General features: G+C 38.6%; 1 protein-coding gene across 1 annotated transcript in view; it reads right to left on the reverse strand.

The window, feature by feature from the left end:
• Positions 1 to 13,030, reverse strand: part of PKHD1 (PKHD1 ciliary IPT domain containing fibrocystin/polyductin) — a 429,330-nt gene that overhangs the window by 106,754 nt on the left and 309,546 nt on the right. The window contains exons 55-56 of the mRNA XM_024121891.1: positions 5,012 to 5,166; positions 3,517 to 3,669 (exon numbers count right to left, since the gene is read on the reverse strand). Coding sequence (XP_023977659.1) covers positions 3,517 to 3,669; positions 5,012 to 5,166 — 308 coding nt within the window. The remainder of the gene's footprint in view (positions 1 to 3,516; positions 3,670 to 5,011; positions 5,167 to 13,030) is intronic.

A 13,030-nucleotide genomic window follows, 5' to 3' on the forward strand; every position in this document is an offset into this window, starting at 1 on the left:
ATGCAGGGGACATGGGTTCGTGCCCCGGTCTGGGAAGATTCCACATGCCGCGGAGCGGCTAGGCCTGTGAGCCATGGCCGCTGAGCCTGTGCGTCCGGAGCCTGTGCTCCGCAACGGGAGAGGCCACAACAGTGAGAGGCCCGCATACCGCAAAAAAAAAAAAATATGTATATATATATATATATATATATATATATATATATATAAAATGAGCACTAATTTGTCAATGTATATACTCTTGGTAAAATAGATAATAACATGAATATAGGAGGGAAATGAGTTGAATTAATAAATATAACACCTAACTCTAATATAGCACTCATTATATACCAGGCACTGTTCTATATGTGTGTGTGTATGTGTGTCATATATATATATATGCTCTTAATTTTTGTAAAAATCCTATATTTGATAGGTGCTGTTATCCCCATTTTACAGATAAGAAAACTGAGGCAGAGAAGGGCTAAGTGGCATGCGAGGACTTGGAGCCAGGCATATGGATGCAGAGGCTGTACTGCTAACCCCCACTCAGGCTCAGTGGGGAGCATGCGGGATGTGATGGAATAAACAGAACAGCTTTGCACTGAGATTCCAGTGATTGGGCCACAGTCCTGTGCCAACTGATATCACGTGTCCTTAGCTAGGTAGGCCACAGCTTTGTCCCTTACTTCTTTCCTTTATTCTTCTTCTTTTTTAAAGGTCCTGCCCAAGGTAAACTATAAAGTTATTCCCCTCATTAAAAATGGAAAGAGTTGTGTCATTTTAGTATTTAAAGCACAAAGATAGTCCAGCCTTAATCCTCCACCTTCCCCACTCCCTTTTCACAGATGAGAAACCTGAACCCTTGGCAAATCAGCTGCCAAGAGGAACCAAGCTATTGTGAGGATAGATGAAGTGTGTGTGTCTTTCTTGATGGTCAAACAGGATTCCAATGTATCTAGATTTCTCAAATGACACTGATTAAGGAGACACTGGTAGGCGGTGTGGAAACATTCACAGAATGATAAAACATCTGAAAACTATTTGTCTGGTGATAATACTTTTCGATGTAATTTAAAGCATCCCTTGCCAGCAGCACATAGCTGAAAGGGCCATGGGACCTGCCTCCGAGAACTTTGGCACAAAGGACACCATGCTAGTGTGTGTCCACACATAAAAGCTTATTTTGTAGAATGGAAAGTGGTTCTAGAATCTTGGTCAAGGCGATGCATCATTATCATTTTACTTAGTGTTCTTTTTTTCCATCATACTTGCATGGTTATAATTCATAGTTTTAAATTGTACAAGATCTTTTTACTTGTGTGCATATTAACCAATGATTGAAAACTAGTCAATAGTAAATACTTAAGATGTCTTGAGCATTCAGATGGAGAATTAAGCAATGATTTTGTTCACGACTGTTTTCTTATTTTTCCTTTTGTTTACCACAATTCTGAGCACAACGTGCTGGATATTTCTGGTCAGAAGGAAGAGAATGACAGAGGTCTCTAATTTAAAAGCAGGAATTGTTAAGTCCTAGCCTGCGTTTCTGCCCTGTGACCATTCAACACCATGCACCCTTGACCTACACCTGAAGATGCTACCTCATCTAGGCTCTGGAATATGTTACAGAAAAATGCAAGGGTTCTTAATACAGTGTCGGGACCTGGATTGGATTCTGGAACAGAAAGAGGACTTTAGTGGAAAAACATGTGGAATCTGTATAATGTCTTGAGTTCAGTTAACACTAATGCACCAATGTTAATTTACTGGTTTTGACAAATGTATCAGAGTTCTATCAGATTTTCACAGTAAAGGAAACTGGATGAAAGGTACACAGGAACTCTCCATACTACCTTTGCAACTTTTTTATAAATCTAAAGTGATTAAAAAATTAAAAGGTTATCAAGGGCTTCAGAATCAGGCTTGAATTTGAATGTTACCTCTGCCACTTGCGAGCTGGATGACTTTGCTAACTCTTCATTTATTTAATTCACTCATGTTTATTAAGCACCTAATACTCAGCAGTTACCATATTAGGAAACCAGGGCTGAAAGCCCCAACCTTACCCTCAAGAAGTTCAGAAGTTCATAATGGAGTTTTATAAATTAGCAGGCTATTTTATTATAGACTCAGTTTCCTCATCTATAAAAATGAGGATAAAATGTCTTTCTCACAGAGATATTAGGATTAAATGAAACAAAGTAGGCATGAAAATCATCGTGATTCCTAGTCCATAAGAAGCATCGAATACAGATTCTCTTTCCCTTCCCCAGGGATGATTTAAGAGCCCTGACCAGCAAGCCAGAGGCTCAGGACCGAGCCAGCATTGCTGGTGGATGGGCTCTGGTTTTGGTGCTCAGCTGTAAGAATCGGCCTTCTGCCCTGCTCTGGTGATCACGTTCCAGCCTGGACTGCAGTTACCGTGGAAAGGGGCCCTGTCTTGCACTCCCTGCCTAATTCTCTGTCTTCATAAACTGCAGGGTAGTTTGGGTTTTACACAACCACAACCGGATTCAGCCTTTGTCTAGCCTTCCAGAGCAAGGTTCCTCCACCTCAACACGACTGACATTATGGACCAGGTAATCCTTTCTTGTGGGAGGCTGTCCTGTGCCTTACAGAATGTTGAGCAACTACCCCCTATATGCCAGAAGCTCCACCAAAGCTGTGACAAGCAAAAATGGCTCCAGATATTGTCAAATGTCCTTTGGCCAGGAGGGAAGAGCAAAATCACTTCTGTTGAGAACTGATGGAGCTGGAGCTTATGGAGAGAGGGCTTGTTCTATGAACCAGAAATCCCAAACTTTTGTTCTAAGGTCCAAACATTGCTATTTACCATACTGGTAAAGCAGATATACCCACAAAAAGTGTTCCATGCTCAATATATTTGGGAAACCGTTAGATCCTTTGCTCTAGGCTTTCTCAGAGCCTTTATTATATTCATGTATGCAGTGACTTTCTAAGATGGAGCTTTATTTGACTAGGAAACAACTTGGGAATAAATTTTAAGGAACCTAAGTTTAAGAAAAAGGTACCAATCAAATAACTTTGCAGCATTCCAGAAGAGCTAAAGCTTGAAAGAAATGAGAGAAATTTAACGGATCCCTAAAGCAGTCTAGAATATGGAAATCATTCTTATTTAAATTTACACTATTAATTTATAGCATGAGATGAGGCCTGCTATCAAACAGAGCATGCTACTGGGAAAGAGTAATAGAAATTCAGGAAAGAGATAAAACTCAATTGGTCATTAAATCATCTATAATTTCAAAGCAGAGGAAATTTCACATCTGCTGAAGATATTTTTTTTTGAGGTAAAAATGTGCCTGTGTGCTGATAGCTAGTATATTATTTTAACATCACACTGATAATTAAGCACAGATTAGGACTGAAAATTCATAGCTTCTCAGAGCACAGAGAAGCATCTATTTCAAATATTTTGTTTTATAAATGAAAATTCCCACCGTTGGAATTTCTGAGTGTCCCAGATGCACAGCCTCCAATTGGTAGTGCTTAGTAACTTAAAATTTCAGTTACCTGAAAATTCTTCCACGCTGGACTTCCTGAAGGACCCCACAAGTAGTCTCCCCCCGCATGATGTATCACCCTGGATTTGTATGTTTCGGGTCAGAAGTCCAACCTCTGAAGCCAAACGAATGTGTCGGCCATCCTCCATGACGTGGACACTTCCTGCGGCGACAGGAGTTGGGAAAGGAAAAATTTTTAAAAACCTATTTCGGAGATCGCCAGCTGGGGACCCAGCGAACCTGACAAATGAAAACACTCCTTTCCCCGCGGAAGTCCTCCCAACATTAAGGTCTGCTTTTCCTCGGGCGTCCTCCACAAACGTCAGCTGAGAAATGAAAAGCCCGTTCACTGGTCTCTCATTGGGATCAGAGTGAGCGTGTTTGAGCAAGAATTCATTTCTCCTCAATCACTATGGGTACCGGGACAGGGATGTCAGGGCAGACCGGTCCAATTAGTAGGGTCCCCAGCCTCCTTCCTTCAATTCCTCGGCGTGAGATTCCCGCCTTTGGTTGTGCAGTGTTCCTGAACCTCTTTGAGAGAGTGAGGAATCGCAGATCCACTGAGGCAGTGATAGGACTGAAGCAGCAGCGGCAGCGCCCTCTCCTGGCGGGTCTGGAACTCATCACTCCCAGAAAGAGCCTCCCTAGTCTTGCTGGTTTGTTCCACTGCCTTGTACGTTGCGTACTATAGGCAAGGATTGCTAACGATGTCTCTTTTCCCCGCCACTCTTTAGAAACAAAATCATCCTTAAAATCATGATTTAGAAATAGCTTTAGATACAGTCCTGCTGAAAGCATGTATTTCCCTCTCACATATCAGAGACAAGAAAGATATCCCCTAATCCCTTTATGCCCATGTTTTTTACTTATTAGCTAAATTTTCTGGGTTAAATTTATTTATTAGGCTGAAGCGGGAAATATGGTTATTTATTATTTATATGCAATATATTTTAAGTGTGTATACTGTATTAAAATATTCAGTACTTTTTTTTTTCAAGAAAAAGGTATTTGGCTTTTATTTATTTATTTATATTTTGGGGCAGTAGTAGTAGTCAATTGATAAAATGAACTTCATGTCAGGAAGGACACATTCCTAAGTATGGAAAAAGGAGTCATTATTTACAATAACTACCACATTCTAAGTGGCTGTGTGATTCAATATGCCAGGAAATGAACTGGAAACTCATCTCCCATGAGATTTATTCTGGCTTAGCCATGAAAATGCCCGGTGACCTTGAACAAGGTTCTTAACCCTTCTGCTTGCTTCTAGGCTTGCCATTATAAATAAAAAGTTTAAAAATTCCCTCACATCAAAGTATTTTTTTAATTAGGCAATAAAATTAATGAAGGGATGGAGATAAAGCCTTCTAAGGATGAGCCTAGGGCAGCAGTAAAATATTATCCTCCCCTCTGAACGCCGATCAGATCCAAGGTCCCGAGGCAGGTGGCTGAACACGTTTTTCTTGGCTCATTCACTTCCCTTAACTAACAAACCAAAGCCTTACCGATGTGCCGGTGTCTGAGCCGTTCATGGATGCTAACATGGTGGCCCCTGACTTCTTTCACAGTAAGGACCTCTGCTTCGTGAGGCTCATATGAAGAGGAACTAAGGACAATCTTGTCTTGGGGTCGCCAATCCACTGTGTTCTCTACTATAATTCTGTAACAGCACAAAGATGGAATCAGGTACACTGGCAGTACAACACAGATGACCTACTAACGCCAGGGAGAAGAGGAAATCCACTGCAAACAACAATTCCCACCAGGGAGAGTAAAGGAGAAATATCAAGTCAAGACAGAGAAAAAAGGTCTTTGCAAAAAAATGAATGCCAATGGAGTTCATCTTCTGGCTGATATGTATACAATACAGGGATAACAAAGATATTCTGTGGCCATGAAGTACCAGACAAAGGAACAAGAAAGAGTAAAAGTTCCAGAGTTTAGTATATGCCGTCTACATATGGTCTCCTAAAATGGAAATCGTCTTCCTCGATTGGGAAACAGTTTGAATAATAAAGGTATTTCAGAAGGGATCTTTTCTCAAATTTTCTGAAGACCTCTAATATCATTTTCAGACAATTAATCATCATGCATTAAGACTCATACCTTCGTGGTCAAGCAGATACAGTGTGAATCCTAGAGGTTCCACTTAGTAGCTGTGTGACCTTGAGAGGTCACATAACTCTTCTGAGTTTCATATCTTCATTTGAAAAGTGACGATATTTCGAGCTTCCCTTCCCCATCTCTGTTATTGCAGGGACAAAGGTATGCATTCCCTGAGGGTGCTAAGTTCCAAGCATTGTGCTTTCATCACAATATGTAATAAGGGTTTTGTTCACTTTTGGTTTTTTAACTCACATTTAATAAAGTTTTTGTTCAGTCGTTCCCTGCTGCCTAGCTTTTCCAGTGAATATATTTGCTTTATTCTCCATTTACAGTCATGTTTATATTAATGGCATGTTTATATTAATTGCCTGCCTCTTTTGCTAATGCCCACACTTTAGCAAGTGTTGACAATAGAGTCTCCTCTACCAGTAAAGGTTCATCCAGGCAGCAGGTCCACGGGAAGGCCATTCAACCGAGCAATATATATTGTCCGCTCTAAGCAACAGTATGCACCAGACACTATCGTAGGTGCTAGAGACATAATGGTAAATAAAACACATGGCCTTTGTGTTAAAAAATGACAACTTAGATTTTGACTAGCAGACACGCTTAAATAGTCTACTGTGTGAGTGGGGAATTCACAGATGTTTCGTACATAATATTAACACCAAAAAAGAAAGAAAGAAATTAAAGGGGGTCATTCTTGGGCCAATTATATGAATCTGTTATGAACCAAAGATTGTAATTAATTTAAATCTGTGTGCCTGAGGTTAGACAGAGAATAAGAGAGAGTGAAAAAGAGAGAAAAAAAGACAATTGTGAATGGTTGCAATTTTAATTAAAGAATTTAGAGTCTTACCTTTGTAAGACAGGATTTGCTGATTTGCTATGACATCCTAGAAAACTCACAGTTACAAAATAATAAAGCAACCTCTACCTTTTAAACGTGAGCAAGCTAAGATTCAGAGGGAAAAAATAACAAAACTCAAGATTAGATAACTAAATGGAGTTAGAGGTTGAATTAGCACAAAGGAAGGCTCCTGATCAAGTCCAGGTTCTTTCCATTAAATGACATCACTCCACCTGTTTGATCCTTAGCTCTTCACCTGCAGTAAAAAGCAAAACTCCCACATTTCATAATGACTGTATTATGATAATCCATGAATTTATGAGGTCTATGACCCATACAGTGGATTATTATACAGCCATTAAAAAGCACATTGTAGCAGAGCACCGAATTACAATGAATTCTGCTCATTATGTATTGGTTGAAAAAAGATGGATATAAAATAATATGCCCCATTTATTTTTAATAAAAATAATTCATGCACAAAAACAGAAAATAGGAAAGATGCACACTAAAAATGTCAGCTCACCAGTGGAAGGTGGTTTTATTAGTCATTTTCACTTAAATCTAAATTTTCTAACTTACCAGGTAGTATATTGAAGTAAGAAAAAAATACTTCTTAAAAATAAAACCAGGGCTTCCCTGGTGGTGCAATGGTTAAAGAATCTGCCTGCCAGTGCAGGGGACATGGGTTCAAACCCTGTTCTGGGAAGATCCCACATGCCATGGAGTAACTAAGCCCGTGTGCCACAACTACTGAGGCTGCTCTCTAGAGCCTGCGAGCCACAACTACTGAGCCCACGTGCCACAACTACTGAAGCCCACGCACCTAGAGCCTGTGCTCTGCAACAAGAGAAGCCACCACAATGAGAAGCCCATGCATCGCAACGAAGAGTAGCCCCTGCTCACAACAACTAGAGAAAGCCCGCACACAGCAACAGACCCAGTGCAGCCAAAAATAAATAAATAAAATAAATAAATTTATTTTAAAAAACATGTTTTTAAAAAAAAAAGAAAGAAAGAAAATTAGGTGATGAATATAAAGTCACACCAAACCCAGTTAGCAGTATAACTGAAATCAATTCTTTCCTTCATGGCCAATGTTACCGGGATAATCCTTTTATTTTTGTCTATATTGTTGAATAGAACTTTTCAGACAATAGGTTACCACAATGTTCAGGAAAGTTCCTTGTGAAAATGAGATTAAAACTTATTCCCTATGGAGCACAGGAGATTTTTAGGTCTGTAAAAGTCTTATGTGTAATACTATAAGGATGGATACATGTCATTATATATTTGTCAAAACCTACAGAACAACACAAAGCATGAACCGTAATGTAAACTAAGAAACAAATAAAGCCTCATCCCCCGACTTCCTTATATAAGTCCTCTGCTCCAGCCTGATGAATCTACTCACTCTGCCAAGAAACAGATAATGTGTTTCTCACCTGTCACTTAAAATACCATCGCCCTTATTCTGCTCTTCAGTCCTAAAAACTTACTGGAGTTCCTTTGCCTTCAAGAAGGGGGCAAACGGGGTCTCATCGCATGGGGGTCTCTTCTCCACTGAACACCCAGCCGCCTTTCTGTTCATCATTTTGACACAACAGATACTGCTGCCTTGTAAATGATTTTGTACTCTTGTCTTCTGTGGCTATTCAACTTTGATATTGTTAGTTAGTATTTAATGAAAATGTGACTATCCAGCTATGTAAACCCCAGAGCACCTCACAATTTTCTAGGCAAAGAGAAAAAGGAATTATTGAAATTATTATCCCAAACTTTATATTAAAACCATAAATGAACTTAAGTCAACCTTTTTCATGAAGGCTTCCAAAACGTTACAGATTCATAAACATTTCTCTCTCCTCTATACTCCTGAAGCCTTGGGATTCTATATCTCATAAGAACACACACCGATGGCAAGGAAGCATGACCCCTTCTATGTCCACATAGCAACAGTGGTAACTTCAGAGAAAATTTTGATCCTCATATCAATAGACTAAAAAGTTTTGCTAGTCAAATATCAGTATTCAGTATTCCTTAAATTCCAATATCCACTCTTCCCACTTGCAGTCTTAGACTCTTATGGTTGCCCTTCAACCGTTTCAAGAAATCCTAGCTTAAGGATTTGAATCCCAGCTCTATTTCATGTATCTGATTAATACTAATAAGAATTCTATAGCTACAGGGAAGAGGAGAGACCTGCTCATTGTTCTGAGCAAAACACACCAAAATTAATAAATAAACAAAACAATTAAAAGAGTTGTTTGCAACATAATTGGACCTAAATGGAAACCATACGAGAAGAGAGAGGAAAAAATAATCACTGCAGAAGTCTCCTGAAAGATAACTTTTGAAAAGTATAAACAAAATACAGCAGTTTCCGTTATTCTGGCATTAAATTTTACCTAGTATAGGGAAAATATAATACTTTTGGTCAAAAGAACATAATTACAAAGAATGAAAAAAAATATACTTCCAAATTTGATTTAAAATTTTTTACCACTGTATATAAAACATTCATATAGAAACACCTACGACTTAAATGAATTTAACTAAACTTCGGGGAGGTCTTAATGATAATAGCTGCACTTGACCACAGTCTCAGAGTGTCCAGATGCCAAAATGTTTTCCCCCGAGGAATAAGAGTGGCCATAGACTTCTGAACTCTAGTAATACTGAGGCTTTTTTTTTTTTTAACTCCAGTTTAAACTTTCTTTTGTCAACTGCCGTTGAAATCTACTGACACTCTCAGACCACACTGGACTATGTGAGGTGTTTAAGAAATCGAATCCTGTACTGATGCTGATGGTGACAACAAGAATAGCTGTCATAGGTGTCAACTGTTTGTCTCCCTGACCTCCTTTCTCCTTTGTTCCAGGAAATCCACCACATCCCTTCTGAGAACCGCTCTCCTCACCCACCACACTAAGTGGTCCTAGTGAGATCTGCGAATTGCAGTCTCACAAGTCTTTTGCCAAACGGTGAGCAAGGGATCCAACCTGTCTTCGTTGGTCAAAATCCTTCCCCTTTTCCAGCTTTATGAGGTATAATCGAAAACTAAAATTGTAAGATATTTAAAGCGTGGAATATGATGATTTGATATAGGTACCCATTGTGAAAGGATTTCCCCCACTGAACGAATTAATACAGCTGTCACCTCACATATTCACCCCTTTCTTTTGTTAGGTGAGAACACTTAAGTTCTACTCTCTTAGCAAATTACACAGTACAGTGTTATCAACTGTAGTCACCTGGACTTTTGAATTGAAACTAAGGGGAAGGAGAAATGTCCTCTCTGGTGGTAAAGCTGGGAAGAGCCAACAGCTCTGGGTTCATGTGCACCCTACAGAATGTGGAAACCTCTTCAGCATAACTAAATGAGGTTGAAATATAGAAACAGGAGAGGTGGAGGGAGGGCCTGATGCAATCTCCCAAGTGGATGAAGAAGGGTGGCTTTTACTTTTACTTTTGACTGAAAGAATCAGGATTCTTACAATACAATACAATAACTATGATAACTACCACGTTGTGAGGCTGACTTGGAGCCAGAAACCGGGCTAAGTTCTTTATCCACATTGATTTACTTAATCCTTATAACTACTCTATTAACCAGGCATTATTATTCTCATATTATAGAAAAAGAAACTGAGACTCAGAGAGAATACTTTACACAAAATTACACATTTAGTTAATTGCATAATTAGAAGTATTTTAACCTGCCTGCACTAAAAGTCCAAGCTCATTTTCATTGTAGAAATCTATTGCCCTCCTCCCTTCCTAACTCACATGTCTTTTCCTAGCATGGAGACAATAGTCAATCTGAGATTAGCACCCACTAGTTCATTGGACCAGAAGGAATCATCTTCTTTTGGAGACTACAAAAGTGATCCTGGAGTCTGTCATACAGAGTGAAGTAAGTCAGAAGGAGAAAAACAAATACCATATGCTAACACATATATATGGAATCTAAGAAAAAAAAATGTCATGAAGAGACTAGGGGTAGGATGGGAATAAAACACAGACCTACTAGAGCATGGACTTGAGGACATGGGGAGAGGGAAAGGTAAGCTGTGACGAAGTGAGAGAGTGGCAGGGACATATATGCACTACCAAATATAAATTAGATAGCTAGTGGGAAGCTGCCGCATAGCACAGGGAGATCACCTCTGTGCTTTGTGACCATGAGAGGGGTGGGATAGGGAGGGTGGGAGGGAGGGAGACGCAAGAGGGAAGAGATATGGGAACATATGTATATGTATAACTGATTCACTTTGTTGTAAAGCAGAAACTAACACACCATTGTAAAACAGTTATACTCCAATAAAGATGTTAAAGAAAAAAATGGCTCAGGGAAAAGAAAAAAAAAAAGTGATCCTGAACTCCTGCTAATAAATGAATAAGGCCACCAGCTCTATGTTCTAACATTTGAACTAAATTTTTATAGTATAATAATGAAGTTTGATTAATGAGCCAAAAAATTAGAGTAGTTTTTGAAATTAAATTCAAGACTCTAATTTATTAGACAAGATGCCACTGAGTCAACAGGCTCAACAAGTTCTGATTTCCAGAAAAGATACATCAATCTAGTGTAGCAGGCATTTATTGGAACTCTTCTTTATGTTCTGTGTGTACTAGATGCTAAGTAATACACCAAATCAATAAAAAAACCCAATACTTTCCTCTCCTATAGAAGCTGCTTGAAAGAACAGGAAATACACACCTGAAGCAGTTCAGTATCAATCACTAAGAAGCATATTTTTATTAAAATCATAAATCAGAAAATCACATGGAATAGTGATTCAGACAGTGGGAAAATCATTGTGTGCTGGAGGGGAGATTGAATGTCTTGTACGAGATGTGATGGACTCTTTAAGGATCAGTAGGAAGTGTAAAGGTAAAGAAGAGATGCAAGGGTACTTTTGACCCCCTAATTGCATATATCAAATATTTAGGAAGCCAGTACAGAAGCTGTTATAGAGAACCACGTGGAAGTGCCAAAGTGAGAATGTAGCAGAAAGGAGACAGACAAGAAATATTCCGAACAAAGTGTATCCATAGAGCAGCCACTGTGGAAAATAGTATGGAGGTTCCTTAAAAACTAAAAATAGAGTTACCATATGATCCAGCAATCCCACTCCCAGGCATATATCCGGAAAAGACAAAGTTCTAATTTGAAAAGATACATGCACCCCAATGTTCATAGCAGCACTGTTCACAACAGCCAAGACATGGAAACAACCCAAGTGTTCACTGACAGATGAATGGATAAAGAAGGTGTGGTATATATACACAATGGACTATTACTCAGCCATAAAAATAATAATGAAATAATGCCATCTGCAGCAACATGGATGGGCCTAGAGATTATCATACTAAGTGAAGTAAGAGAAAGACAAATATTATATGATATCACTTATATGTGAAATCTGAAAAATAATACAAATGAACTTATTTACAAAAGAGAAACAGATGTAGAAAACAAACTTATGGTTACCTAAGGGGAAGAGGGGTGGGATAAATTGGCAACATGGGATTAACAGATGCATACTACCATATATAAAATAAACAACAAGGATTTACTGTATAGCACAGGGAACTACATTCAATATCTTGTAATAAACTATAATGAAAAAGAACAGGAAAAAAACCAAAGTATATCTGTAGAATACCATCATTGATTGGATATGGGAGATAATAAAATAGATATCATCAATGATAACCTTAGAATTAAAAGCCTAGGTCCTGGAAAAAGTAGAGATGAGAAATGATTTGTTCTTCAGGTCAGAGTTATTTTCTTATAAATAACAGAATAAGCTAATAAACCACTTAAGAAACAGAAAAATATCAGGACAAAGAGACTGGCCAAGGCTTTACACACTTTCTTTAAAAAAGTAAATGAGATAAGAAATAAGAAAAAAATGAGAGCCTTTGAGAAAGTTTCCCCATAAGCCTACTCTTTTCCCTGTTGTCCTCTTCTCACTAAATTATACCACTCTTCACCCAGTTGCTCAAGTCAGTGACCTCTGAACTCTTCCCTTTTGCCCAGCCCACCAGCAAATCATGCTGGCTCTTCTTCAACATCTATTTAACCACTTCTTTCCTCTTCCATCATCCTACCCCAATCTAAGCCATCAGCATGTGTCACCTGAAATATTGCAATGTTATTGCAATGTTTTTTAAAATTTAATTTAATTTATTTATTTTTTATATAGCAGGTTCTTATTAGTTATCTGTTTTATAGATATTAGTGTATATATGTCAATCCCAATCTCCCAATTCATCCCACCACCACCGCCCCCTTGCTTTCCCCCCTTGGTGTCCATACGTTTGTTCTCTACATCTGTGTCTCTGTTTCTGCCTTGCAAACTGGTTCCATCTGTACCATTTTTCTGGATTCCACATATATGCGTTAATCTACAATATTTGTTTTTCTCCTTCTGACTTACTTCACTCTGTATGACAGTCTCTAAGTCCATCCACATCTCTACAAATGACCCAATTTCATTCCTTTTAATGGCTGAGTAATATTCCACTGTATGTATGTACCACATCTTCTTTATCCATT

Source organism: Physeter macrocephalus, chromosome 18, assembly GCF_002837175.3.
Source record: "Physeter macrocephalus isolate SW-GA chromosome 18, ASM283717v5, whole genome shotgun sequence".
Classification (NCBI taxonomy): domain Eukaryota; kingdom Metazoa; phylum Chordata; class Mammalia; order Artiodactyla; family Physeteridae; genus Physeter; species Physeter macrocephalus.